The 23,315-nt window shown below is 49.4% G+C and overlaps 2 protein-coding genes and 1 long non-coding RNA gene across 5 annotated transcripts; 2 read left to right on the top strand and 1 right to left on the bottom strand.

Moving 5' to 3' along the window:
• Nucleotides 1-3,397: 3,397 nt before the first annotated feature.
• Nucleotides 3,398-9,048, top strand: LOC136456407 (uncharacterized). Its single transcript, XM_066456262.1, has 5 exons — nt 3,398-4,260; nt 5,013-5,183; nt 8,184-8,279; nt 8,353-8,502; nt 8,610-9,048. The coding sequence occupies exons 1-5, from the start codon at nt 3,751-3,753 to the stop codon at nt 8,739-8,741; spliced, it is 1,059 nt and encodes a 352-aa protein (XP_066312359.1). The 5' UTR covers nt 3,398-3,750; the 3' UTR covers nt 8,742-9,048.
• On the top strand, nt 5,191-7,819 carry LOC136456408 (uncharacterized). Its single transcript, XR_010759430.1, has 2 exons — nt 5,191-6,067; nt 6,217-7,819. It is a non-coding gene; the product is annotated as an uncharacterized lncRNA (long non-coding RNA).
• A 710-nt stretch (nt 9,049-9,758) lies between the features above and the next one.
• LOC136456406 (uncharacterized) lies at nt 9,759-22,615 on the bottom strand. 3 transcript variants are annotated; one of them, XM_066456259.1, is made up of 10 exons: nt 22,161-22,614; nt 21,984-22,061; nt 20,010-20,678; nt 19,822-19,924; nt 12,147-12,247; nt 11,836-12,010; nt 10,917-11,087; nt 10,318-10,418; nt 10,083-10,228; nt 9,759-9,990 (listed from the first exon to the last, which is right to left on the bottom strand). In XM_066456259.1, exons 1-9 carry the CDS (start codon nt 22,500-22,502, stop codon nt 10,163-10,165), a joined length of 1,806 nt encoding a protein of 601 aa, XP_066312356.1. In that variant the 5' UTR covers nt 22,503-22,614; the 3' UTR covers nt 9,759-9,990; nt 10,083-10,162. The 3 variants fall into 3 exon arrangements, with proteins under 3 accessions (XP_066312356.1, XP_066312357.1, XP_066312358.1); XM_066456260.1 differs by having other exon boundaries at nt 9,759-9,982; XM_066456261.1 differs by lacking the exon at nt 9,759-9,990 and having other exon boundaries at nt 10,094-10,228; nt 10,318-10,377; nt 22,161-22,615.
• Between the last annotated feature and the right edge of the window lie 700 nt (nt 22,616-23,315).

The following is a 23,315-nucleotide window of genomic DNA, read 5'->3' as shown; positions in this document are numbered from 1 at the left end:
GCAGGATCCAAGGCGGACGACGATTGTGCGGAGCGGCATGCATGCTGCCACCGTGCCACCGCCCGTGTTGACACTTACGACTACTACCAGCTGGGCTTGCTCTGATTGTGATTGCCTCCTCTTGTTTCTTGTGATGGTTATGCCCCCCGTGCCAGTGTGTTGACAGCACAGTGCGTCAGTGACTGTTTAAAACGAACCGGGACAAGGATGGACCCACCCGAGCGAGCTCGCACAAGCGTCATCGATGGCTGTTCCACAATCCACATGGTGGACTGGCCCTCGCCTCGCCCCTCCTCGGAATAAGCTGATGTGCCCCTGCCTCCCATAGTGCCATTCAGATTCACCAACCATACACGGAACCATGAATGGCACACATGGTCCTTGAGCTCCACACATCCTTGTGGTGGACCTGTTCATCGCCTCATCTCGTAGTACCGTGACCGTCACATTGTGTGACGACTGCAGCGCCCAATCCGACTGCTCGCATGGCTTCACAAGCAGTTGCACTCACGTTTAAAGGATTGTATATGTACTCCTGCGACTACATACAGAGATACTACTATACCACTCCGTAGCATGCACAGTACGTACCGTACTCCTACTAGGGCTTGTTCTCCGCAGTCCGCACACACATTTCGGCCACTCCATTTTTAAAGCATTTTATACCTGACCGTTTTTAGGCTCGGAGAGGTCATCATAAGGGCAACTCCAACCAAACCCTCAAATTTTGCCTCTCTATTTCTTCTTAGGGGAAATTAGCTGGCGGACACCCACAGTGGTGGTCGTTTGCTGGCGGACATCCAAAGTGGAGCTGTATGCTAGAAGACACTCTGGTTTGGTGTAATTATGCCAGAGGACACCACGGGCTGGTTTCCCCCGGTTGAGGAGAGAGAAATTTTCAGTTTGGACATCCGGTGCCCCTGAACCACATTTGGGTCTGGTTGGACCAGCTAATAACCGACCCGAGCCTGGTCTGGTTAACCGTCTGTGCCCTTCTCTCCCTCAGTCCCTTTGCCAGGCGGGCCCTCACCCTTTCCTCGCTGACGGGTGGAGCCCACCCATCATCCCCCACCTCCGGCTCTTCCTTCTCCTCCACTCCTCTCCGCCCTGACCGGGCGACCGAGCAAGCCGCGGACAGAGCCCCGTCTGTGCTCCTCCCGCGTCCACTGCAGCCGCACGGACTAGGCCCCCGCTTCGTCCTTGCCGAATCCCCACCGCGAATCGCTCTCCCACGCGCGCACGGAGTCACAGTCGCCATGACCAGCATGCTCGAGCTCTCCGTGACCCGACCCCTCTCCGTTCCCTCTCTGCCCTATAAAAGCAGGGAATCGGCACCGCAACTGCACGCCACACCCGCCCCAACCCTCTCCAAGCTCTCTCCCTCACTCTAGCACCTCTAATGGCCGCCGCCGCCGCCATGGCTGATCCCGCCCCGAGCTTCCGATCTCCTCAATCCAGCCATCTACACTGCTCCTCTTGGGCTCTACAAGCTCGCAAGAGCATGACGAACCCGCCCACAACTCCTACTCGTCGATCCATGCCCATAGCACCGCCTCTCCGACCTCGGCGAGGTGCGCTGCTGCCCCTTACCAGTGTCCACCACCTCTAGTCCACCAACGCCGATGAAAACTCCACCATCGTGATCGCAACGGCATCCTCGTAGACCCTCGCCCACCTTGGCATCTCGCCGGAGGCCGTCGGCCACCGGAGAGCCATTTTCGGCAAGCGCCACGGTCGCCGCCGGCTCTGCTCCTTCCCAGCGGAAACGAAGGGCAGGCAGCAAACCTCCGCCCGCCATGTCAAGATCAACGGTCCAGATCTTCGGCGAGCTCGCCGTGGACGCTATGGAGGAAGCGGGGAACCAGATGGATAGGAAGGTGGACGAGGCCGAGCATCGTCGCAACTCGTTCCTTCTCCGTCGCTCTCCTGCCTTCCTCTATTCCGCACGGGGATGAGGAGACCGAAGCCGGTCCGCCGCTCACCGCCGGAGCACAGACGCCACCCGCGCCGCGGCAGCCCGAGCCTGCGCCGGAGCCGCCCTCGGCAGCCCTGCTCTGACTCCTCTCCATCCTCCGTCTTGCCCAACGCCGTGAGCCCTCTCCGTCTCTCTCTCATCTCCCTCTCGGCTCCACTTTCAACCCACGCCGCCGGAGCCAACCTCCCCACAGTCGGCGCGTCCCTCCCTCTCCTCCCTCGCTATCTTCCTCCGCTCTCTCTCTCCTCCGTCGCCGTCCCCTGTGCCCTCCGCTGACCGGTCTCTCTTCTTTCTCTCTCTCCCTTCCTCTCCTTTCTGACCTCACGGCTTGGCAGCGGATGAGGACGACCAGCGCAAGGCAGCGCTCGGCCACATCACTCGGCCCAATAGGGGCAGGCCACGCCTGGGCGCGGGGCCCGCCTGTCATAGGCTCCACTCCCTGTCCCTCCTCTTCTGTAGATAAGGTTCACAAAGACCACTGATACTGAAGGGGCAAGTCCACAGATCGGTGTATAGGTCCACGAGCTCACAGTGCCCTAGTCAGCCCTGACCCGGTGACCCGTGGACGCTTAGGGGCACTGGATGTCCAAACTGAAAATTTCTCTCTCCTCAACCTGGGGAAACCGGCCCGCGGTGTCCTCTGGCATAATTACAACAAACCAGAGTGTCTTCTAGCATACAGCTCCACTTTAGGTGTCCGCCAGCAAACGGCCACCACTGTGGGTGTCCGCCAGCCAATTTTCCCTTCTTAGGGGAAAGTTCCTCATTCATATTTCATCCTCTACTCATCTGCACACTTCAACTGATCTCCTAATTTTTCCTACTTTACACTGTATTGTCATGGATCCTATTTATCGGTCCTATTTGTCACCTTTATGGGAAGAGAGAAACTAGGATGAGGGAGGAGGATGAGGGACTCCTACATCTGATGTTCCGGAGAGAGAAATGAGAGTCCCTCGCCTATCGGGGCTTGGATAAGGGCTTCGTTGGAGAGGTTTTTGACATGTCTGAGGTCTCAAAATAAGGCCTCGTTTAGTTTGTTCCCTAAAAGTTTATACCCTACCTCATTGAATGTTTGGACACATGTATGAAGTATTAAATATAGATTAAAAATAATTAATTGCACAGATTGCGACTACTTTGGGAGACAAATCTTTTAAGTCTAATTATGCCACGATTTGACAATAAAAGTGCTACAGTACACACATGTGCTAATAACGGATTAATTAAGCTTAATAAATTCGTCTCGCGGTTTACTAACGGATTGTATAATTTATTTTTTATTAGTATCAAAAACAACATACGACATCATTATACGACGAAACTTTACGCTCTCCAACTGGATAACGCCTAAGACGACGACGGGTAGTTTGGTTGGAGTTGCCCTGTAGTCAAGAACATCCGCCCGGAGTTGCCCTGAAGTCAAGAACATCTGCCCATCGCCTCAAATCCAGCGCCGCACCAAATCCGGGACAAGAATTTACCACCTCTCATCCATCGCGTCGCGTTGCCTGCCTCGTGCTCCGACTCCCCAGGCCCACCCGCCCACCCCCACCCCTACTTCTCCTCTGGACTCTGGTGTCTGGTCTTTCCACCCCACGCTACTACGCCGCAGACGCAGACGCAGTGAGCCGAGCCCTCCGGCCGTCGCTTCCGCACGTTGCCACCATTACTGCCGCCCCCTCACCCCCTCCGGGCCCGACGAGACGAGACGAGGAAGCCAGGGAAGGGAAGCCGAGGCCTAGCCTACCCTAGCCACGCTTCCCCTGCGCGCCATGCCGGGGGACCGCTCGCCCACGGCGGAGCGCCGGCGGGGGATCCGGCGCCTCCTCCTGCACCCCCGCGGCGAGGCCTCCTCGTCCTCGCCTCCGCCCCCGCCACCAGCGCCGCTGGCGCCGGAGGAGGGGAGGCGGAAGGGGTTCGCCTCGGCGGCGCTGCGCGGCCTGGGCTGCACGTCGTCGTCGGCGTCGCAGGCCTACGCGCCCGGGGCCGGGGCGGCCGCGGAGGCGGCCGTGCGGTCGTCGGCGGACTGGCACGGCGGGCGGCGGCGGCGGAGGGGCGGCAAGGACAGGAGGAAGGAGCGGGGCGGCGGTGGGGGCGGGGGAGGAGGCGGAGGCGGAGGCGGAGGCTTCGTCACCGGGGGGATCGGCGCCGACGTGTGGTGCGCGCCCGGGATACCCTTCGCCGCGGAGGCGTCCTCGGTGGACTGCGTGGTGGCGCGCCACCAGATGGTGGGGAGGGGCGGCCGCGGCGCCGACGGGGAGAGGTCCCACAGAGACAGAGAGGTGTGTTCACGGCTTCCTCGCTTCTGCTGCCACTTGCTTGCTTCGATCTGTTCCTGCTCAGATCGGGCGATTTGAAAAAATGGGACTTACATTAAAAGGGTGTCTAAATTTCATGTCACATCGAAGATTTGACATGAGTATTAAATATAGATTAATTACGAAACTAATTACGTACCTGGGTATTAATCTATGAGACGAATCTTTTAAACCTGATTAGTCTATGATTTGACAGCGTAAGGATGGATTAATTAGGTTTAAAAATTCGTCCCGTAAATTAGCCTCAATATATATAATTGGTTTTATAATTAATCTATATTTAATGCTCTTTATTAGTATCGACAGATGGATCCCATCCACCCGAGTGTCGTCGGAGTCCATCTCTCGAGTGTTATTTTTACAATTTTTTCCTCAGATTTCGTTCGTTTCGAAAGGGTTCCTTCGTTCACTGTGGCTGGGGGCCGTTCTTTGTTTCAAACATTTCCTTTTTTTCCCCTTCTGGGATCGTTGCGTGCTTTCTGTCAGGTTCACAGCATTTCTGGTCCCCTTCGAAATTTAATTAATGCCATTAATCCCCTATTTAATCTTGACAACTGTTATTACGGGCGGTCGTCAATACCTTTAAAAAAGGTCAATGCGATTGGCGGTTGTTCTTTGTTCTCTGGACTCGTGAATTCTTTTGTTTTAATTCTGTAATGTACGCAAGTGGAATCTTTGCCATGTTCTGCTGTATTGATGAGCTCTCACCTGAACAGCGGCCGTGCCTGTCCCGGAGGGCGTCCGTGCAGGAGCAGATATCCTCGTCCTTCATGGACTCGCCGCCGCCGCATCTCGACGGCCCCTTCTTCGGCGCCGATCTCATCCCCTCCGGCCGCCTCCGCCGGATGCGCGGGTACCGCCACTCCCCCGGAGGCCTCGAGGAAGAGGTACGGCACACCATTGCATTGCACGCATACAGACGCTTGCTCTCTGCCTCTTGCCGTCGCGCGCTTGCTTACACACATCAACCGCATCCATTCCATACCCTGCCGACTCCAGGGGTTAGTGCGTAGGGCAGGGTCGTTAAGCGCGTGATCATCTGATTTCTGACATGTTTCTGCGTGTGATGCGTGCGTGGTAACTGACTGGTACGCGGTTTGGTAACGCCCTCTGGGCGGCTGGGTGGGGAGTTGGAAGTGGTTGACTTGCTCCTTTCTTGCGCTAAACGCGACGTGAGATGGCGTCGTTCCTAGAGATTGTTATGGGCACTCCCAATGCACACTCTACGATAGTTTCTATCCCTATTTATTGTACTGCCACATCTGCATTTTGATGACGTGGAAGGCAACCCTGTTCGCTTGATCGTTTCTGTGGCTTATAAGCCGGCTGATGTTGTTTTGTTGTGAGAAAAAAACACTATGTCATGGCTGATAAGCATGGCTGATACGATCAAGCGAACGGGGAGTCTTATTTAGAAACCTAGTCTACGCACAGAACGAGGCCGCCGGTCTCGCGGTGCAGATCCCGTGCGGCCGCCCTGCCCGCGCTCGCCCCGGCTAGCTGTTGTGCGCTCGCCGCGGCCCGACCTTGCCCGCCGCGCCTGGCCTCGCCGCACGGCCATGTTGGCCCCGGCTAGCTGCGCGATGACCGTGCTGGGGGCGCTAGCAAGCAAGCGGAGGCAAACGGGACGATGCGTGGTGCACGAGCATGAGCACAGCGGGGCAGCTCGCATGCGACGGCGTGGAGTCCGGCAAGGGCGGGGTGCGCGGGTCTGCCTGGTGTGCAGTTGTGTGAAGGAGCACAGGACGGGCGTGAGGAGGATGCAAACTAGGTAGAAATTTTGGCCTGTAGCGGCTCAGATTTGCCTCCATATTTAGTAGCTTTGATTTGTTTTATTTGCTGAAATCTAGTGGAGTTGGGATCTAATTTCTGGATCTTGTTTTTGGGCTTCCCCATGACATTTGGGACCATTTTTTAAAGCTAATTTGGAAGATCTATGCTGAAAAAAGCATCATCTCTTGGAGAGAGAAGTTTTGGGCAAGGACTTCTTGCTACCGGACCGGCAAGGACGAGGACCCGCTGGCCGGCCGGTCGCCCTGCACCAGCTCGCTGCGACCGGCAAGGACAAGGATTGCGAGTATTGGTGCTGCGAGGGGGGAAGAAGAGTGGGAGCAGAGGATCCGAATGGGGGAGACGTGAATGATTGGATAGACACCAAAAGAGAAAAGTTGCATTGTAAAGCATGGTTTCTTGATACAGTTTCCTAGGCTATAGACTCAACCGGTGCCTTAACAGGCACAATGATTGCCGGTGGTTGCAGCCGTGACCCGTGGGCATTGGTATTGTCATGAGCATCTATATTAGGGTGTTAACAATGGAGGTGCGTAGCAGCAGAATTTGATTACACATAGAGAAGTTTTTATAGCCAGATAGATTAGCCGCTTACTACCTTTGTCCCAAAAAAGAATGCAACTCTAGTTTTGTTCTTAGTCCAACTATTTTAAAATTTTGACCAAATTTTTAGAAAAGTATGCCATGATAAATCTAATGGTACTTACTATTTGATTTTATAATTGTTTGTCGTTTTTACTTTTTATTATAGAAATTTGGTCAAACTTGAGATAGTTTGACATAGGTCGATGTTGAAGTCATTACTTTTTAATGACTTTTAGAAATGTTTGGCATTGTTCATGTCCTCGGGACCAGTTGATGTCAGGTCGAGGTCCTGCTGATTTTAGTCTTAAGGATAACTGCAGTTGATGAAGGAATGAAACCAAGAGAAATGTGGCCATTGAAAGAGACCTTGCAACTATAGTGAGGTTTGATCCTGTACCTTCCAACGCCAATGACAAGTATGAATACTGGATTCTCTATGCTGAGCTGGGCAAAATGGTCACTTATTCTTTAGTGTGCTCTTGGAGAATGGGGGCAGTAGTGGTGGAACACCTGACAATTACGGCCAATAATATGGCTCGATTCTCTTTTGGCATACTGTTCTGGTGGATCGTACAGTATGTTCAAGGAAGGAACAGGCATGCTGGTTTCAATGGCTGATGGGTGGTGCTAGCAGTTAACCAAGCCTGCCTTGCTGGACTGAACTATTATTTTCTGTCTGCTTAGGAGGACCGACCCTTCATGCTTTTTATCATTTGCCTGTTGCTTCAGTCATGATCAGATCTGGAGTTGTAGTCATTCGTTCTATGTGGACACCTGCCTAGTGATGGCCCCTACCTAAATCATCCAATACCAAGATCCACAAGCATTGTCGGTCTGTACAGGCGCCAATTAACAGATATTGGAACACACTGTTAATCTACTTAAGTGTCATTTCCTAACCTGATTAACAGATGCCTATTATAGAGTAGATAGCTGAAAGTGAATTGTTCTACAGTCGCTTTTGCACACTAGCCCTTTTGTGTTCTTTGATGGATCTTGTAGTCTTTTTTCCAAAACAATGTTCTGTGGAGCCATATTTCCTACTGTCTCTGCCTTTGATTGACCATGAGAGCATATTGTAGAGTGGACATAGTACCCTTGACATTGACAAATAAAGGTTGCAATAGTTGCAGTTTTCTGGCAAGCACATCATGTGAAATATGTTACTACATATTACCATTTCCTATATATTTCTAGCTATAGGAACCTACTAAGATATAATCTTACAGACTAACTTGAATTGAAAGCATAGATATGAAATTTTCTATCCAGCCATTAAAATTTCATGCATATGTTCAGTTGGCTGGTTTATGCCACTTTTGAACTTCACTCTGCACTTTATACAAATGAAAGTCATCTTTGGTTGCAGTGAAGAGTATAATGCATGGTCACTCTTTCTACAATGTTTACTAGCTAAAGTAGATAATAATGATGTAATCTGCTCCTTAGACATCACATCCAGCTGTCAACCCCAGCTGTTTCTTATTCCTCGTTTTTCCTTGTATTTGCAGATAATGATGTTTCAGACAAGAGTGTTACTGGGAGGAATGAACATGTACGATCGCTACCAGGATTGGCGCCTTGACGTTGATAACATGACATACGAGGCATGCACACCCTTATGTTGTATCTATGTGTGACCACTGCCATCAGTCGATGATCAGACACTTTGCTTTGCAGGAGTTGCTCGAGCTTGGAGACAAAATTGGATACGTCAACACAGGGTTACGTGAGGACGAGATTACTCGCAACCTTAGGAAGGTCAAGCACCCATCCTTCAGTTCTTTCCGGTTCGCAACAGAAATGGAAAGGAAATGCAGTATTTGCCAAGTATGCCCATACCTCCATTTCTCTAAACTTGATTCCATGGATCTTCTCTATGCTAGCGCCCAGTGGTTCAATCTTAAAACTAGTCTGATTTATACTGTACTTTGCAGGAAGAATTTGAAGCAAATGAAGAGATGGGAAGGCTAGACTGTGGCCATAGCTACCATGTGTACTGCATCAAGCAGTGGCTCTCTCAGAAGAACACTTGCCCAGTTTGCAAGACTGCCGTTAGCAAGAATTGAAATCCAAACTCCAGGCACGCTGTTGGTAGATCTGAGTGGAATCGGCAAATTCTGTTGTCCTGTACAGCCCGTTATATATATATTATTATTGTATAAACACAATCCATTCGTTGCATCTTGCAGAAAGGAAATGGCATGTTTTGGTCATGTTCCATCAAACTACGGATCCTGATACCCTCTTATCTAGGGTGATTGGAAAAGGTTTTGCAGTAACAGCTAGGACGAGCCTTTGCTTTCATAGTGTATCTAGGCTCTGTTTGGAATCCATGGTTTTAGCTCTTGAGGTTCTAAACAGGTGGTTTAAAATGATGTCTAATTTAGCCAATTTTACAAAAGATCATTAATTCATTGAACTATACAAAGTATACTAAGGGCTTGTTTGGTAAGGCTCACTCTTTGGCTCCGGCTCCGGTTCCTCCAGAGGAGCCCTGCTAAACGTTTTCTTAGAGGAGCCGTTTTTCAGTAAAAAACAGAGAAGCCGGAGCCGTTTTGGAGGAGCCACAATTTATGGCTCCTTCAAAACAGCTCCGGCTCCTCCGGAGGAGCCCCTCGAGAGGAGCCGTGCCAAACGAGCCCTAAAGTGTTCTATCGAAAGTTCAGAACAGGCCTTGTCCCTGCCAACCTAAAGCCTCGTCGCTACAACTGGGATGGGCCGACAAGCCTGTGCCTATCTATAGCGACTCCAGAGAGAGACGTCGCTACACCTGCGAGGGCTGGGAGCGGCGCGCCTGGCGAGGTCGGCGGCGGCGGTCTCGCCGGCTGCGGCGTGCAGAGGAGCTCGGCCAGGGCAACAACTGCACGCGTGCGAGCTAGGTCAAGGAGGCTGCAGCAGCGAGCTCGGCCGCGGCAGCATCCGGGCGAGCTCCGCATGCTGCGAACCCGGCCTCTGTTTGGGCAGCTGGGACCTACATTGTGCTCTCTTTTTGTTGTGGAACTAACAGAGTCATAGACACGAGCCGTTGTCTACAACTGTTTGCCGGTGAGAGGCATCGTGCAATTGCAGCTACACTGAATTCATCTCATACAGTTCAGAGGGTCCTTCCATTGAATCCTTTTACTGTCCACCGGCTGAAACGTGCATATGACCACACCACTCACACGAGCCCTTCAAAGGTTGTTGAAAACTTGAAACTACATTTGCAACCTCGAATTCAACTACATACATGCATCGGTTCTCAAGGTGTCACCGAGGTGCCAGCAACCAGCAAGGTTCGTCTCCCCAGTGCTTCTACCGCTATGGCCTATGGGACTAAGAATGACAATCTGTGAGTTAAAACAGCCATCTAATGGCAGAAACCAAGGTAACCAAATCCGGTGCAAATGGGAAAAAAGAAATCCCACCTTTAGTTCCAGTCTGGCGATTTACTATGTACTTCGACGTGGTCTTGAACATTGTAATTATAGATATGAATGGCAAAAACTCATGAAGACCCTTCGTCATGTTGAGAGAGGAACTCTATTATACATGGGTATACTTCATGGACAGCCTGCGCATAGTATAGATACCATAATGTGAAGAGTACAAGAAACCAAAGGTAGACTCCTAGCTCTGATTAACCACTTATTGTCGACATACCTTTCTCCCTCCAACTAAGTCATAATGTGCATAGTGAGGGCCTTCGGGTTCTCCAAAAACCTTGTATGTAACCAAATGCTGAGGAATTAGCTTCACAGTTTCTGCACACACAAACAAAAATTAAGAGTTGTTTCTCTAAAGGGATTCAGAGAGAATATCAAGTAAGGATAGAATCTATGAGCATCAGGCATTTGGCTAAACCCACCACCCATTGTGGTTCTTGAAACTGTGCTATGAGCTAACACTGTAGCGCCTTAGTCCTAGGCTGTCAGCTTGTAGGCTAAGCCCAATTAGGCAATGAATTCTAATGACCATGATCATTGCACTAGATCAGGCGCTAGAACAAAGCTGCATATTCTTTTGGTTGAAAACTATCACTCACGCTTTAGGGCTTGTTTGAATGCACTTGTATCTACCACAATCCATGTGTGTTGAAGTGGATTGGGGTGGAAATTAAACTAAGTTCCACCCTAATCCACTCCAACACACAAGAATTAAGGTGGATAGTGCATCCAAACAAGGACTTAATGTTTTTAGTACTATAAAAAGGAGGATTCCTTATTGCAAAACAACAAAGGAGAAATGGAGCTTTGCCAAACCGTAAACAGCTTCTGGCGGACAAATCAGATCCTCGTCTCCAGCAAGGGCAAGCACCGGGACCTTGATTTTGTTCAGGTGCTCTTTGAAGAAAAAGGTACCAGTCCTGTTGCGCAGCCCGCCATCACGGAATGCGGTCGTAAGCTGTAACAAAACCTTTGCTGGTACTGTGCCTGTATGCCATGACCCCCACCCCCCAACCACCACACACACACACACACACAAAGTTGTGACAGGAAATTCTTAAGAACATAGATGACAAAGGTCAGCATAACAGCATAACTGAACCAGGTGTCTGTTTTGAAAATTACCATTTTAGGTGGCAACAGTGAAATTTACTATTACAGCACAAGATTAGATATTCCTTCAAATGTTCATAAATAGTTCAGAACTAAAGCATAAGCACAAACATAAAAATAGCACCTAACCTCTATATCTAGGAACTACTTACAACAAACCAAATTGTATAGGAGATGCATACAAAATACAATGAACAATTTCGCATGATCTCTGTATAGTGTGTGTGTTTTGTAACCTTTGAACCTTTGCTTCTAACTGAAATGAAACGGCAGAACACCTGCCAAATTATGCTAAAAAAAATCATTTCCGCATGATACTCTGATATTACTAAAAAGAGCCACATGGCTTATATTGCTAGCCTATGCAGATTTACTTTCTCTTGAACCGGCAGGAGATCTAACCGCCATTACCTATGCAAGTTCTTAGCAAAAATGATATTAGTAATACTGCTATGACACTTGTATGTTCATTTGTTCCATGGATATAACAAATGAGTCAGAAAACCTTCATGCGAAACAATTCAAGGCTATATTTCAGTTAAATATCATCTGACTAGTACCTTAAATACAAACAAGCACTTGACAGTTTCAATAACAAACAGCAAGATACGCCTTTACTTACAAAAGTTATTCAAGATAAGCTTTGAAAGCAGTTCAGGGTCCATCATTTCCTTGGCCGAAATTTGAGAGCGAAGCAGTGACAGAATATATGGTGCACGAGATGATATAGGATAGGTAGTAGACAGTAATGCTCCTAGTGGGATAGCAGGAACACGCAACATCTCAGCTGGATCTGCCTAATAGAGAATATAATGAAGATTAGGTTACACGTATGCCTTTGCGCGGGGGGTGGGGGTGGGGGGGGGGGGGGGGGGGGGGGGGGGGTGTTGAGGGAGAGAGCTTGCCAAAGATGTTTGATGGTGGTTAACTTACAAACGGCAATAACAACTTGAGTGAGGAATTGGATGTTGTGTAGTCAACTGATGAAGCCAAAGTAACAATTGCTGCCAGCTCTGGCTCAGCCCCTTCGGATCCTTATGAAGCAGAACCAGATGAATTAGTTCCATATATTGGTAACAAAATTTTAAACAATCTGATGTACAAACAAACTGAGCAGAACAAATATAAAAAAGAGAAGAGCTACCAATCGCACTGACATCTGATGTAAAGAGCAATGGAGATGGAACCACGAAAAAAGAAAACATAACTGATGGAGTGCTATCAATGATAAGAGATGTCATTTGGTCTCTGCACAGAGCTAGTTACATTTCATATGGGAATATGATAGATTACTATTTAAATTGACACATATTGCGCTCAAGGTAACTACTGGCTCTAGATCAGAGAGTGATGACATGGTCCTTTGATTCAAATGGTATTGTTATGCTATGCAATTTTTATTGAAAATAACAGAGACAGGATCCAACTGAACTCCCAGGGCTTCGAACACATGAACTCAGCGAACATTGTCCTACTCCCCAAAAAAGAAGACGCACTGTGGATCACAGATTATAGACCCATCAGTCTTATCCACAGCTTTGCAAAGATCTTCTCAAAGCTCCTGGCCAACAGGCTTGCCCCTCTACTCAACTCGCTGGTATCCAATTGTCAGAGCGCGTTCATAAAAAAGAGAAGCATCCATGACAACTTCTTATATGTCCAGACCACAGTACAAAAATTGCACAAACAAAAAACCCCGTCCCTCTTCATGAAGCTAGACATCCATAAAGCTTTTGACACAATCAACTGGAGCTACTGCAGGCCCTGGGCTTCGGGTCTCGTTGGCGCGAATGGGTATCCATCCTTTTCCGTACGGCCACTTCGACGGTGTTGCTAAATGACCAACAAGGACCTAAGTTCAGCCACGGTAGAGGGGTTCGCCAAGGCAACCCCCTATCGCCCATGCAACGGCTACTGGAGTTAGCCACACAACAAGGAATCCTCTCTCCCTTGCCTTCGGCTGCAGCAAGGTGGAGGATCTCCATGTATGCAGATGACGCTACCATTTTCATCAACCCCATAAAGGATGATCTGGAAGCTATCAAAACGGTCGGAATTTCTCAGGCCTACACATAAATTTGCAGAAAAGCTCAATTCACCCGATTAGGTGTGACGAACTGGATTTGGAACACATCCTGTCTTCTTTTGCGGGAATCAGAGGTGACTTCCCTTGCCGGTATTATAGGGTTGCAGCTGCACTTCCGAAAACTTCGAAAAATTCATGTGCAACCGCTTATTGAGCGCATTGGCCAAAGACAGCCTGGGTGGAAAGGGAGATGGCTGAATAGAGAAGGTCGCCACACTCTAGTCTCCTCGGTCCTCTCATCCATGCTGACCTACCACCTGACAGTGTTCCCCCTTGCAGCTTGGGCTAGGAAGAAAATCGACAAAATCAGGAGATCATTCCTATGGAAAGGTGAAGAAAATGCACATGGCGGCCACTGTCTCGTGAACTGGCCAATGTAAGACATAATCTGCTGCTGATCTCTCTCTCTCTTGCTGCAGCAGAGTTGGCATTTGGTCAGCTCGGTTGTCCAGTCTCTACTGATATAGCAGTATGACAATAGACCACCTCTAGTACATTAGTTAGTAGCTATTACATCAGCCATGTCTTGGTATTGGGCTGATCTAAGCTTTGTACTGCTAGTACTAGGAGTAGTTGGTGTACCTTAAGAGTAGGTAGTTGGTATACTCACCAACAACTATATACCTGGTAGAGGTACTAGCACATGTATATATATCACACCTAAGGCAATGCAAAAGAGCAGTTCAGTTTGCCACATCCAGAAGCAGAGCTTTCGGCCAGCGCTAGGCTTGTGCTGTGTGTGTGAGCTGTTCTCAATATCTTCTTCTATCTCTAGCCATAGTGAGTGGGTGTGCTGGTAAGCTTACTGCTTACCTGTGCAGAGCAGCCGAGGGACCAACAAGTGGTATCGGAGGCAGGAAACCTAAGCGTTGGCGGCGGCGGCGTGGTTGCGGAGGTAAGGATGCAGGCGTGCGTATAAAACACGGAGGGCTAACCCTTTGGCTTTATAGGGGCGATGGGTGCGAGAAAACCAACCACCCGCCTAGATATCCGCGCCTGCCACGACCTGTCACCACGTCTCGTCGTGGGGTGTGCGCACGCAACCTATGGCCGTCCCCTTGGAAAACACGTCGGACGTTTCGCCTCCCCGAACGAGCCACGACCCGTCACAGGTAAGAGAGATACGAAGCTGAAAACGCTCCTACGACCCGTCTAGGCCCAGGAGTTCGAATGTTGGCCCACCGACGGGTTCGACAACCGCTCCGGGCACCTTTAGAGTGAGGAGTGGAAAGGGATAGGCCCGCTAGCGGCAAGTACCCGGGCGCACGAGCGCCGCGGGCATCCCGGCCCACGTTCGAGTCTCGGCCGAATACGATCCATGGTTTTTCCTCGAAGAAAGGCAGAGAGCCCTCGGGACCGGTCGAATGGAGCCGAGAACTATATGGATTGACCGCTGAGAATTTGGAGCCGGTCATCAGCCGGACCCCAACAAAATGCCGAGGCCCCGCTCGGACTATCCCGTTAACAGCTCACCGGACACCATGATTCGTCCATAGAGGAAAATCATGGCACGACTCAGCCCCTCCGTTTTTATCGAAAAAAACGCTTGAGGGAAGACGATCACAAAAACGAGCCGACCCTCGACCGGACCCATGCTACGGGCGGGGGCGCGAGGAAAGTTGGACTCGCAAGGAGACCGAACGTGCGGTCGCAGAACAACAGACTCGCATAGGGGTCGGAATCAGGAAAGACCTTTTCCGACCCACCAAATCTCACGGTTATACCCCCGAGGGGTCCGATCACGACAAAAGGAAATCGCCGTCCCCAGGACACGCCGTGGGCGACAAAAGAAGGCCAAGGCCCTCAGAGTCCTCCAGTTCGAAAAAGCCTCCGAAAGAGTATCCTACTCCTCCGCAGGCTCGGGAGCTACTGTCGGGGATCAATACTAGGGTAACTGAAGAGGAGCTAATGGTCATCAACATTGATTCATCCGAGCAGTCAAGAGCGTTACTACAACTCCAACCGACCCCCAGGTGCGCGGGCTCCGCCTCGCCCGACCTCTGGGTCAGGGGCTCCGTCTCGCCCGACCTCTGAGGCGCGGCTCTTGACAGAAGCCCGTACCACCGCCAACCACTACGGTCAGAAAGTACAACCCAAGGTCAAACTTCTGGCATCGTGCAAGGAGCGAGCACATCTCAACAGGACCCGTGCCCGCGACATGTCACTCCAGGGAACTCACATCACCAACAGTGACGGACGCGTGGTCACTATGCTGCCTACTCCGTGTACGGCCGCTGACCAGCACGCTGGTTCGCCGCGTCGCCCGCCGGGACGGAATGGGACCACCGATCGAGTTCACCTCTCCACCCACCGACATCGACGAGTACGTGGACGCTTTCCACGACGGCGAGGAGGTTGGCCAGTTGTTTTCTCGACGACCCAGCTGCTCCTTGTTAGTGCAGAGGAGCCACCGACGTTTGCAGTGGCTGAACGCAACGACAATTGGCGTCGAGCGATGTTGGAAGAGATGAAGGCCATCGAGGACAATGAGACATGGGAGCTGGTGGATCCACCGATGAGCTGCAAGCCGATCGGGTTGAAGTGGGTCTATAAGGTGAAGCGGGACGAGCGCGGCGCCATTATCAAGTACAAGGCTCGGCTCGTCGCCCGCGGCTTCGTGCAGCGTGAGGGAATCGACTTCGAGGAAGTCTTTGCTCCGTTGGCGCGAATGGAATCCGTTCGCTTGCTGTTGGCCATGGCAGCAGCGAAGGATTGGCGCGTCCACCACCTCGACGTCAAGTCTGCGTTCCTCAACGGCGAGCTCGTGGAGACGGTCTTCGTCAAGCAAGCTCCGGGCTTCGCCGTCAAGGGCGCTGAGCACAAGGTGCTTAAGCTGCGCAAGGCGCTCTACGGGCTGCGGCAGGCCCCTCGTGCGTGGAACGCCAAGCTCGACGCTACCTTGGGCGAGCTTGGGTTCACTCGCTGCACCATAGAGCACGCGCTGTACACGCGGCGACGGGAGAAGAAGGAGCTCGTCGTCGGCGTGTATGTGGATGACTTGATCGTCACTGGAGCGCGGGAGGAGGACATCGACGGCTTCAAGCGCGAGATGGCTGCTTGTTTCAAAATGAGCGATCTCGGCGCGCTCTCCTACTACCTCGGCATTGAGGGGAGGCAGGGGAAGGAGCACATCTCCCTGGGCCAGCGCGCCTATGTGGAGAAGCTGCTGGAGCGCAGCGGCATGACGGAGTGCAAGCCGTGCGCAACTCCAATGGAGGAGCGGCTGAAGCTGTCCAGGCACAGCATGGCGGCGAAGATGGACGCGACGCGCTACCGAAGCATCGTCAGCGGGCTGCGCTACCTCACCCATACTCAGCCGGACATCACGTTCACGGTCGGGTATGTCAGTCGCTTCATGGAGGACCCGCGCGAGGATCACTGGACGGCGGTGAAGAGGCTGCTGCGCTACGTCAAGGGGACGCTCGATCAAGCGATCATCTTCCCCAAGAGTGGCGGCAAGGGTGGGTTGCGGCTCACGGTCTTCAGTGAGGCACCCCCAAGGCAAAGGAAGGTGAGCCGGAGCTCACTGTTTTCAACGACGCAGACATGGCGGGCGACATCGACGGAGCACCTCCGGCGTGCTCGTCTTCCTTGGAGCGGCCCCCATTGCTTGGTAGTCGCTGAAGCAAAAGATCATGGCGCCGTCGACGTGCGAGGCAGAGTACGTCGCAGCAGCCACGGCGGCGTGCCAGGCTGTCTGGCTACGCCAGCTGCTGGGCGAGCTGACCGGCAAGGAAGCTCACCTGCCAGCTCTGATGGTGGACAACCAGCCCGCCATCGCCCTCGCCAAGAACCCTGTCCTCCACGGATGGAGCAAGCACATTGACATCAAGTTCTACTTCCTTCGGGACTGCATCGATGGAGGACAGATCGTCATCGAGTTCGTCGAGACCGACAGACAGCTCACTGACATCCTCACCAAGTCACTCGGGCGCCTGCGGTTCGTGGAGCTGAGAAAAATGATTGGCATGGATGATGTCAAGGCATCGGGTTAGTAGCAGGATTAGGGGAAGAATTTTAAGACATAATCTGCTGCTAATCTCTCTCTTGCTGCAGCAGAGTTGGCATTTGATCAGCTCGACTGTTCAGTCTCTACTGCTGTAGCAGTATAGCAATAGGCCACCTCTAGTACATTAGTTGGTAGCTATTACATTAGCCATGTCTTGGCGGTGGGCTGATCTGAGCTTTGTCCTGCTAGTACTAGGAGTAGTTGGTGTACTCACCAACAACTATGTACCTGGTAAAGGTACTAGCACTTGTATATATATCACACCTAAGGCAATGCAAAAGAGCAGTTCAGTTTGCCACACTTCCAGAAGCAGAGCTTTCGGCCAGCGCTGGGCTTGTGCTGTGTGTGTGAGCTGTTCTCAATATGTTCTTCTACCTCTAGACATAGTGAGTGAGTGTGCTGGTAAGCCTACTGCTTACCTGTGCAGTGCAGCCGAGGGACCAATAGCCAACAGTAACAAGACCTAAAGACCTTGGCGGCTTGGGATACCGGATTTAGAAAAATTTGGGAGAGCTCTTCGCTTACGATGGCTCTGGCAAGATTGGGTGGAGGAATCGAAACCTTGGGCGGGCGTGGACCTACCTTGCAACGAGACCGATCGGCTGCTCTTCAACCTATCAACCAAGATCATGGTCGGTGATGGCGCAAAGGCACGCTTCTGGCACAACAGCTGGCTGGAGGGCGAGGTCCCTAAATATTTAGCACCACATTTGTTTGAGCTGATTAGAAGGAAAAACAAATCGGTCCACCAGGAACTTCGAAACAACAGTTGGATCCGATCCCTAGGAGGCAGAATCACCACCACCGTCCAAGTTGAGGAGTTTGTCTCCCTTTGGATAAGGCTCCAAAACATCCAGCTGACGCCCGGAGTTCGCGACTCCATAGTTTGGAGATGGATTGTTGATGCCTCTTACTCCACCCGTTCAGCGTATAGGATCCAGTTCAAAGGTTCCTATAGCGAATTCCGTAATGACCTCATATGGACCGCACATGCGGAGAACAAAGGTAAAGTGTTTGCTTGGGTCTGGTGCGAGAAAAAATCCTAACGGCGGATAATCTACAGAAGAGGGGCTGGCCTCATCATGATCAATGCGCCCTATGTAACGGACCTTTGGAAACATGCCTTCATCTATCACTCCTTTGCCCTTTCGCCAAGGCGGTGTGGAGTCGGATTCTTTCATGGGAGCACTTTGATGTACAGTTGATCCACCCAACTCAAGACCCACATCATCTGAAGTCATGGTGGGAAGGGGCAGCAGCCAAGATAGTGAAAGAAGAAAAAAGGCGCTTCAACGGAATGGTGATCTACACGTTGTGGAACATATGGAAGGAAAGAAACAGGAGAATTTTTAACAACACTCACGAGTCGGCAATGCAGGTGGCTTTAAGGGTAAAAGAGGATATCGAGCAAAGAAAGAGGGCTTTAGCTTGGGGAGGGGGCAATATCATGACACAAATTCTGTAATCTTTTTGGGGGTCATGCCCCCTTTTTGCTCTGTACATAAACCTATTTTCCCTATCTTAATTGAAGGGCAGAGCTCCTGCCATTATGTTAAAAAAAAAGGAATTAAAAGCCCATGAGAATTCAAGCAGAAGCTATTTAAACAAGGATGATTCCCGACGAATTTAAGAGGCAGTATGCAAACATCCAGTAAGCTATCAGTAATGCCTCAGCCACTTTCAAAGATGTACCAACAAATATTTCTCTGCTATGGTTTCGGAGAAGGAAATTACCAAACCTACCAACAAATAGTTCTCTGCTATGGTTTTGAAGGAGGAAATTACAAAACCAGTGCTCATTTTACATATGGCATTAATCTAGGAGGGAGCAAGTTCTGTACACTATGAGGGACAGGGAGAGGACATTCTAAGATTTTTGAGAGTCAACATTAACGAATTAACATTGCTAATCCCTGGATGTCGAGGAGCAGAGGTAACTAATGAACTGGGAAAGGCGGACAAGAAAGGAAAGGAATGATGATAATTCATCATTTTAATAACTCCAGTAACATGATATTAATATTACAAGGAAACAGCATCAGGAGAAAAAAATTGGACAAAGATTTAGCACGAATGGTGCTTTACTGCTTTTGTTGCATTCGCGATGGGCTGTGGGGTTGTGCAGAAGCCATTTTGATAGATCAGGATGTCACGTGGTAGAGATAATTGCAGTAGAACCATTGTTATCCTAGGAGAAGTGAAAATAGCATGCCAGGCAGGATAATCGCAATGACTTTGGCTTTGTACTTAATATTTGTATGCATTACACAATGGTCAAACATGATGACACCAGGGAAAGTTTTTAGAGGTTCCAGATCTCGGTATCAAGATGAATAAAATTTGCAGTCATTTATGGATAATATCCACAGCTACCAATGGTAAGGTAATGTTTGATTTGTTACACTACAGCCTTACTAGTTGACGACATACCTTCTTTTCAATTAAATGAAAAAACTTTGCCAGCACTGCTAGATATGTAAGAGGAGAAAAGGAGACATGTCAACAAAACATACCACACTTTGAAACCATCGCATACAATAAGATTCCTCCCATGGAATGACCAATAGCAAGCAATTTCCCATCCTTCGGTACACTCTGTTTTCTTATGTAATCCATCTGAACAAACAAAAAACATTGCACGCTTCTTAAACGGGTTTCCAAGGTACCATCTGACTAGTATACATGAAGAATGTCTACAAACCGCAGCAGGTACATCCTCCTCCAGATAATGGTCAAAGTCCCAATCATAGCTTATAATAAGCTCCAATTGTTTCTGTAGGTCTTCTATGGTTGCAGAGAGGCGTTCTTGCCAGCCAAACAGCTTAGGGGAAACACTTTGTTGGCCCTCCCCCAGAATCTTCACAAGGCGCTGACTTAAATTGCTAATTTGATCAGATATCACTGATGTCTGTGGCAATTCCAACAAACCTAAAATCCTTTCTGAAACCTCCTCAAGGCTAGCTAAGGAGGCATCGGGAGCAAGTTCTGACACTCGATCAAAAAAACTGTCAGCTATGTTTTTCAGCTGGTTATCTTTTACATAACCTGAGAATGTTTCACCCAATTGTGCCAAAGCATTTGACAACTTTGTCACCAGCTGTGGTTCTTCTGATATACTTGTTCCTACCATGTTCTTATCTGCTATTACTGGAACTTCAGAAATAAGAGGTTGAGAAGTGGACATATTCTCAGCAGGAACAACACCACTTGCTTTTGCTGTAGAACTTTCATCCAAACTAGGATCAGGGGTGATGTCAGACTCGGTGTTAGCTGCAGCTAGTTCTGATCCACGCATGCTCAGGCCTGCACCACGCACTTCAACAATCCATGTATCAAATCCTTGCATGGACATATGACGAGCAAATGAAGCCTGACAGCATTTCATATGTATCAATTAAAATCAGGGGTCAAAGGGAAGCCATTACGGAAAAAAAAAAACTATAACCAAGAACAATTACAACAATACAAAGAAAACGGTTACTCCCTCTATCCCAAATTATAGGTCGTTTTGGTTCTCTAGGTGCATAGCTTGATAATATGCTATGTCTAGAAAAGCCAAAACAACCTATAATTTTTTTTTTTGTAAAGGAGATTTACTCGGCTTCTAAGAAAGCCAATAAAAACAACCTATAATTTGGAACGGAGGGAGTAATTCATATTTTTTTGTTATTGAGTGTAACATGTAACCAGAGAGCACACAAAACCTGAACAAAGAAAATCATAAAAAGAATATCATTGTTGTTTCATAGTAGAAAAATTAAGATTATTATAATTCGTTTCCTGTTGTAGAAGTAGAAGAGCAATAACAACATACATGGGCAAAACTAAGATAGTACACAAAAGAAAACTAACTAGCATGTTGTCGTACAAGGTTGATTTTCATCACTGCTATATAGCTGGCAAGTTGATACTTCACAAGGGAAAAGTTTTGCCAATAGCATCCAAAGACAAAAACTACTATCAGTTACACAAGAAAATGTTCATTGTTTTCTGGTAAAGTTCAGTGTGCTGCATATTTCTTATTCTCACTACATTCCATACTAGCTACCCCTCCGTTCCAAATTATAATTCACTTTTGTTTTGTCCTAAGTCAAACTTCTTTAATTTTGACCGAGTTTATAGAAAAAAAATTACCAACATATAAAACCGCAAATTAGTTTTATTAGACTCTTCATGAAATATATGTTCTGATAGAGCATCTACTTGACCTTGTAGAAGTTGATATATTTTCTAGTAACTTCGTCAAAATTAGAGAAGTTTAACATAGGACAAAGCCAAAGTGAACTATAATTTGGAACGGAAGGAGTACATATGAACTTTTGTCATTTTGAAGTTGTGTCACTATCTTGTTGATTGATCTGCTCTATGCCCCAGCACGTGCTATCAATGTATTTTCATTAGCATTTTGTTGCTCAGAACTAAGCTACTTCTGAATTCAGAACTAAGAAGCTCCACCTGTTCCTTATTTGATTTTCCCTACTATTTTTTGGAAACACCAGCAGAGTCTGCATTTGGAAGCATTAAACAAAGCCAGTTTCTCTATGAGCAATGTCTTGATTCATAGCGACTCCTAATTCATGACAAATTTTGTTCACAGAAAACAAGTATGCACTCTTTGCACGGTAGTTTATCCACACACCACACCAATAGCTCCATTATGGACAAGCTCACTCACCCCAGGGGACAGGTCGAACCCAATGGCGTTCGTGGCCACTCCAGACAGCAGCATCAGCGGGTGGTTCCTCTTCGGCGCCTGTGCAAACCAAACCAACACAATCAGCAACCAGAAAAACCCAACGAAGCACCACCAATCACACTCGCACAGAAGCAGCTATCTCTATTGACTCATCACCTCAGGCGGCGGACGGTACCGCCAGAGCGCGAGCCGCCACTCGGTGCCCGGCACGGGCGCGTAGTGCAGCTCGTCGGCCGTGCATATAGCGGGCTTCTCCGCCACATGCTCGCAAGCTGCTGCTGCTGCTGCGGCGGCGGCGGCGGCGGAGGCGGAGGCGACTGCTCCCGTTTGCGAGGGCGAGGAGGGCGGCGGCGAGGTGCGGGAGGAGGCGAACGCGCGGAACCCCGGAGGTGGCGGGCGCGCGCACGGGGAGGTGCGGGAGGCCCTGGAGGAGGAGAGATGCGCGACGGCGGCAGCCGCGAGGAAGGCGCGGAGGTCGGCCGCGTGCGGCAGCCGCATGGTATCGGTCTGGCTCGCTCGCTCGGCCTCGGCGGTTGGGATCCTCGGTTCTGGACTTCTGGTGTGTTCTCTGTCGTTCCCCTTCCCCAATTCCCATCCTTTCCTCGCCGGTTTGGTCCGTGGCCGACTGTCCGCTTGCTTGGCTTTCGGTGAACCGAGTGGCGGCCACGTGGGAAACATGCGGTGTTTGTTCGATTGATTGGTGGTACCCGGACCGCAACAACCGCCGTCGTCAAGGCGGGGATTCATCGGTGTGTGTGAGTATACGCGTGTGTGCGGTGGCGTGAGCGGTTGCGTTTATTCATACACGGATTCAGCCATAAAAAAAAAAATTTAGGACGTGTATCGGGAGGATGTTGTATGGAGTATTCTGATATTAATAAAAAATAAATTATATAATCTGTCGTAGCTCCACGAAACGAATTTCTTAAGCCTAATTAATCCATCATTAACATATGTTTACTGTAGCAAACATTATCAAATCATAGACTAATTAGGCTTAAAAGATTCGTCTCGCAAATTAGCCGCAAACTATGCAATTAGTTTCGTAATTAATCTATATTTAATACTTCATGTATGTGTCCAAATATCCGATGAAACAGCGACTAAAATTTAAGAGGGACAACCAAACACCCTCTTAAAAGAGTCGAGGAATAAAAAAAATCGAAGACTCATCGGGTCCTTAGTCTTCTATGTTAGTGCAGCTGCCCATTCTCTTTGGTCCTATTGTCGGATGTTTGGATATTCTAAATACGATGATTAAATATGACCAAATTATAAAATTAATTATACAAATAGAGATTAATTTGCGAG

The sequence above is a fragment of the Miscanthus floridulus genome, chromosome 6 (assembly GCF_019320115.1).
Source record: "Miscanthus floridulus cultivar M001 chromosome 6, ASM1932011v1, whole genome shotgun sequence".
In the NCBI taxonomy this organism is placed as follows: Eukaryota; Viridiplantae; Streptophyta; class Magnoliopsida; order Poales; family Poaceae; genus Miscanthus; species Miscanthus floridulus.
Note: the sequence above shows the minus strand (reverse complement) of the source record. Positions and strands in the feature narration are given on the sequence as shown.

Excerpts from the sequence above, each read along its gene's own strand:
- LOC136456407 (XM_066456262.1), top strand. The coding sequence starts at position 3,751 with ATGCCGGGGGACCGCTCGCCCACGGCGGAGCGCCGGCGGGGGATCCGG. Across the intron at positions 4,261-5,012 it reads GGTCCCACAGAGACAGAGAG|CGGCCGTGCCTGTCCCGGAG; the intron begins GTGTGTTCACGG and ends TCACCTGAACAG. Across the intron at positions 5,184-8,183 it reads CCGGAGGCCTCGAGGAAGAG|ATAATGATGTTTCAGACAAG; the intron begins GTACGGCACACC and ends TTGTATTTGCAG.
- LOC136456406 (XM_066456259.1), bottom strand. The coding sequence starts at position 22,502 with ATGCGGCTGCCGCACGCGGCCGACCTCCGCGCCTTCCTCGCGGCTGCC. Across the intron at positions 22,062-22,160 it reads GGTACCGTCCGCCGCCTGAG|GCGCCGAAGAGGAACCACCC; the intron begins GTGATGAGTCAA and ends TGGTTTGCACAG. Across the intron at positions 10,419-10,916 it reads TCCGCCAGAAGCTGTTTACG|AAACTGTGAAGCTAATTCCT; the intron begins GTTTGGCAAAGC and ends TTGTGTGTGCAG.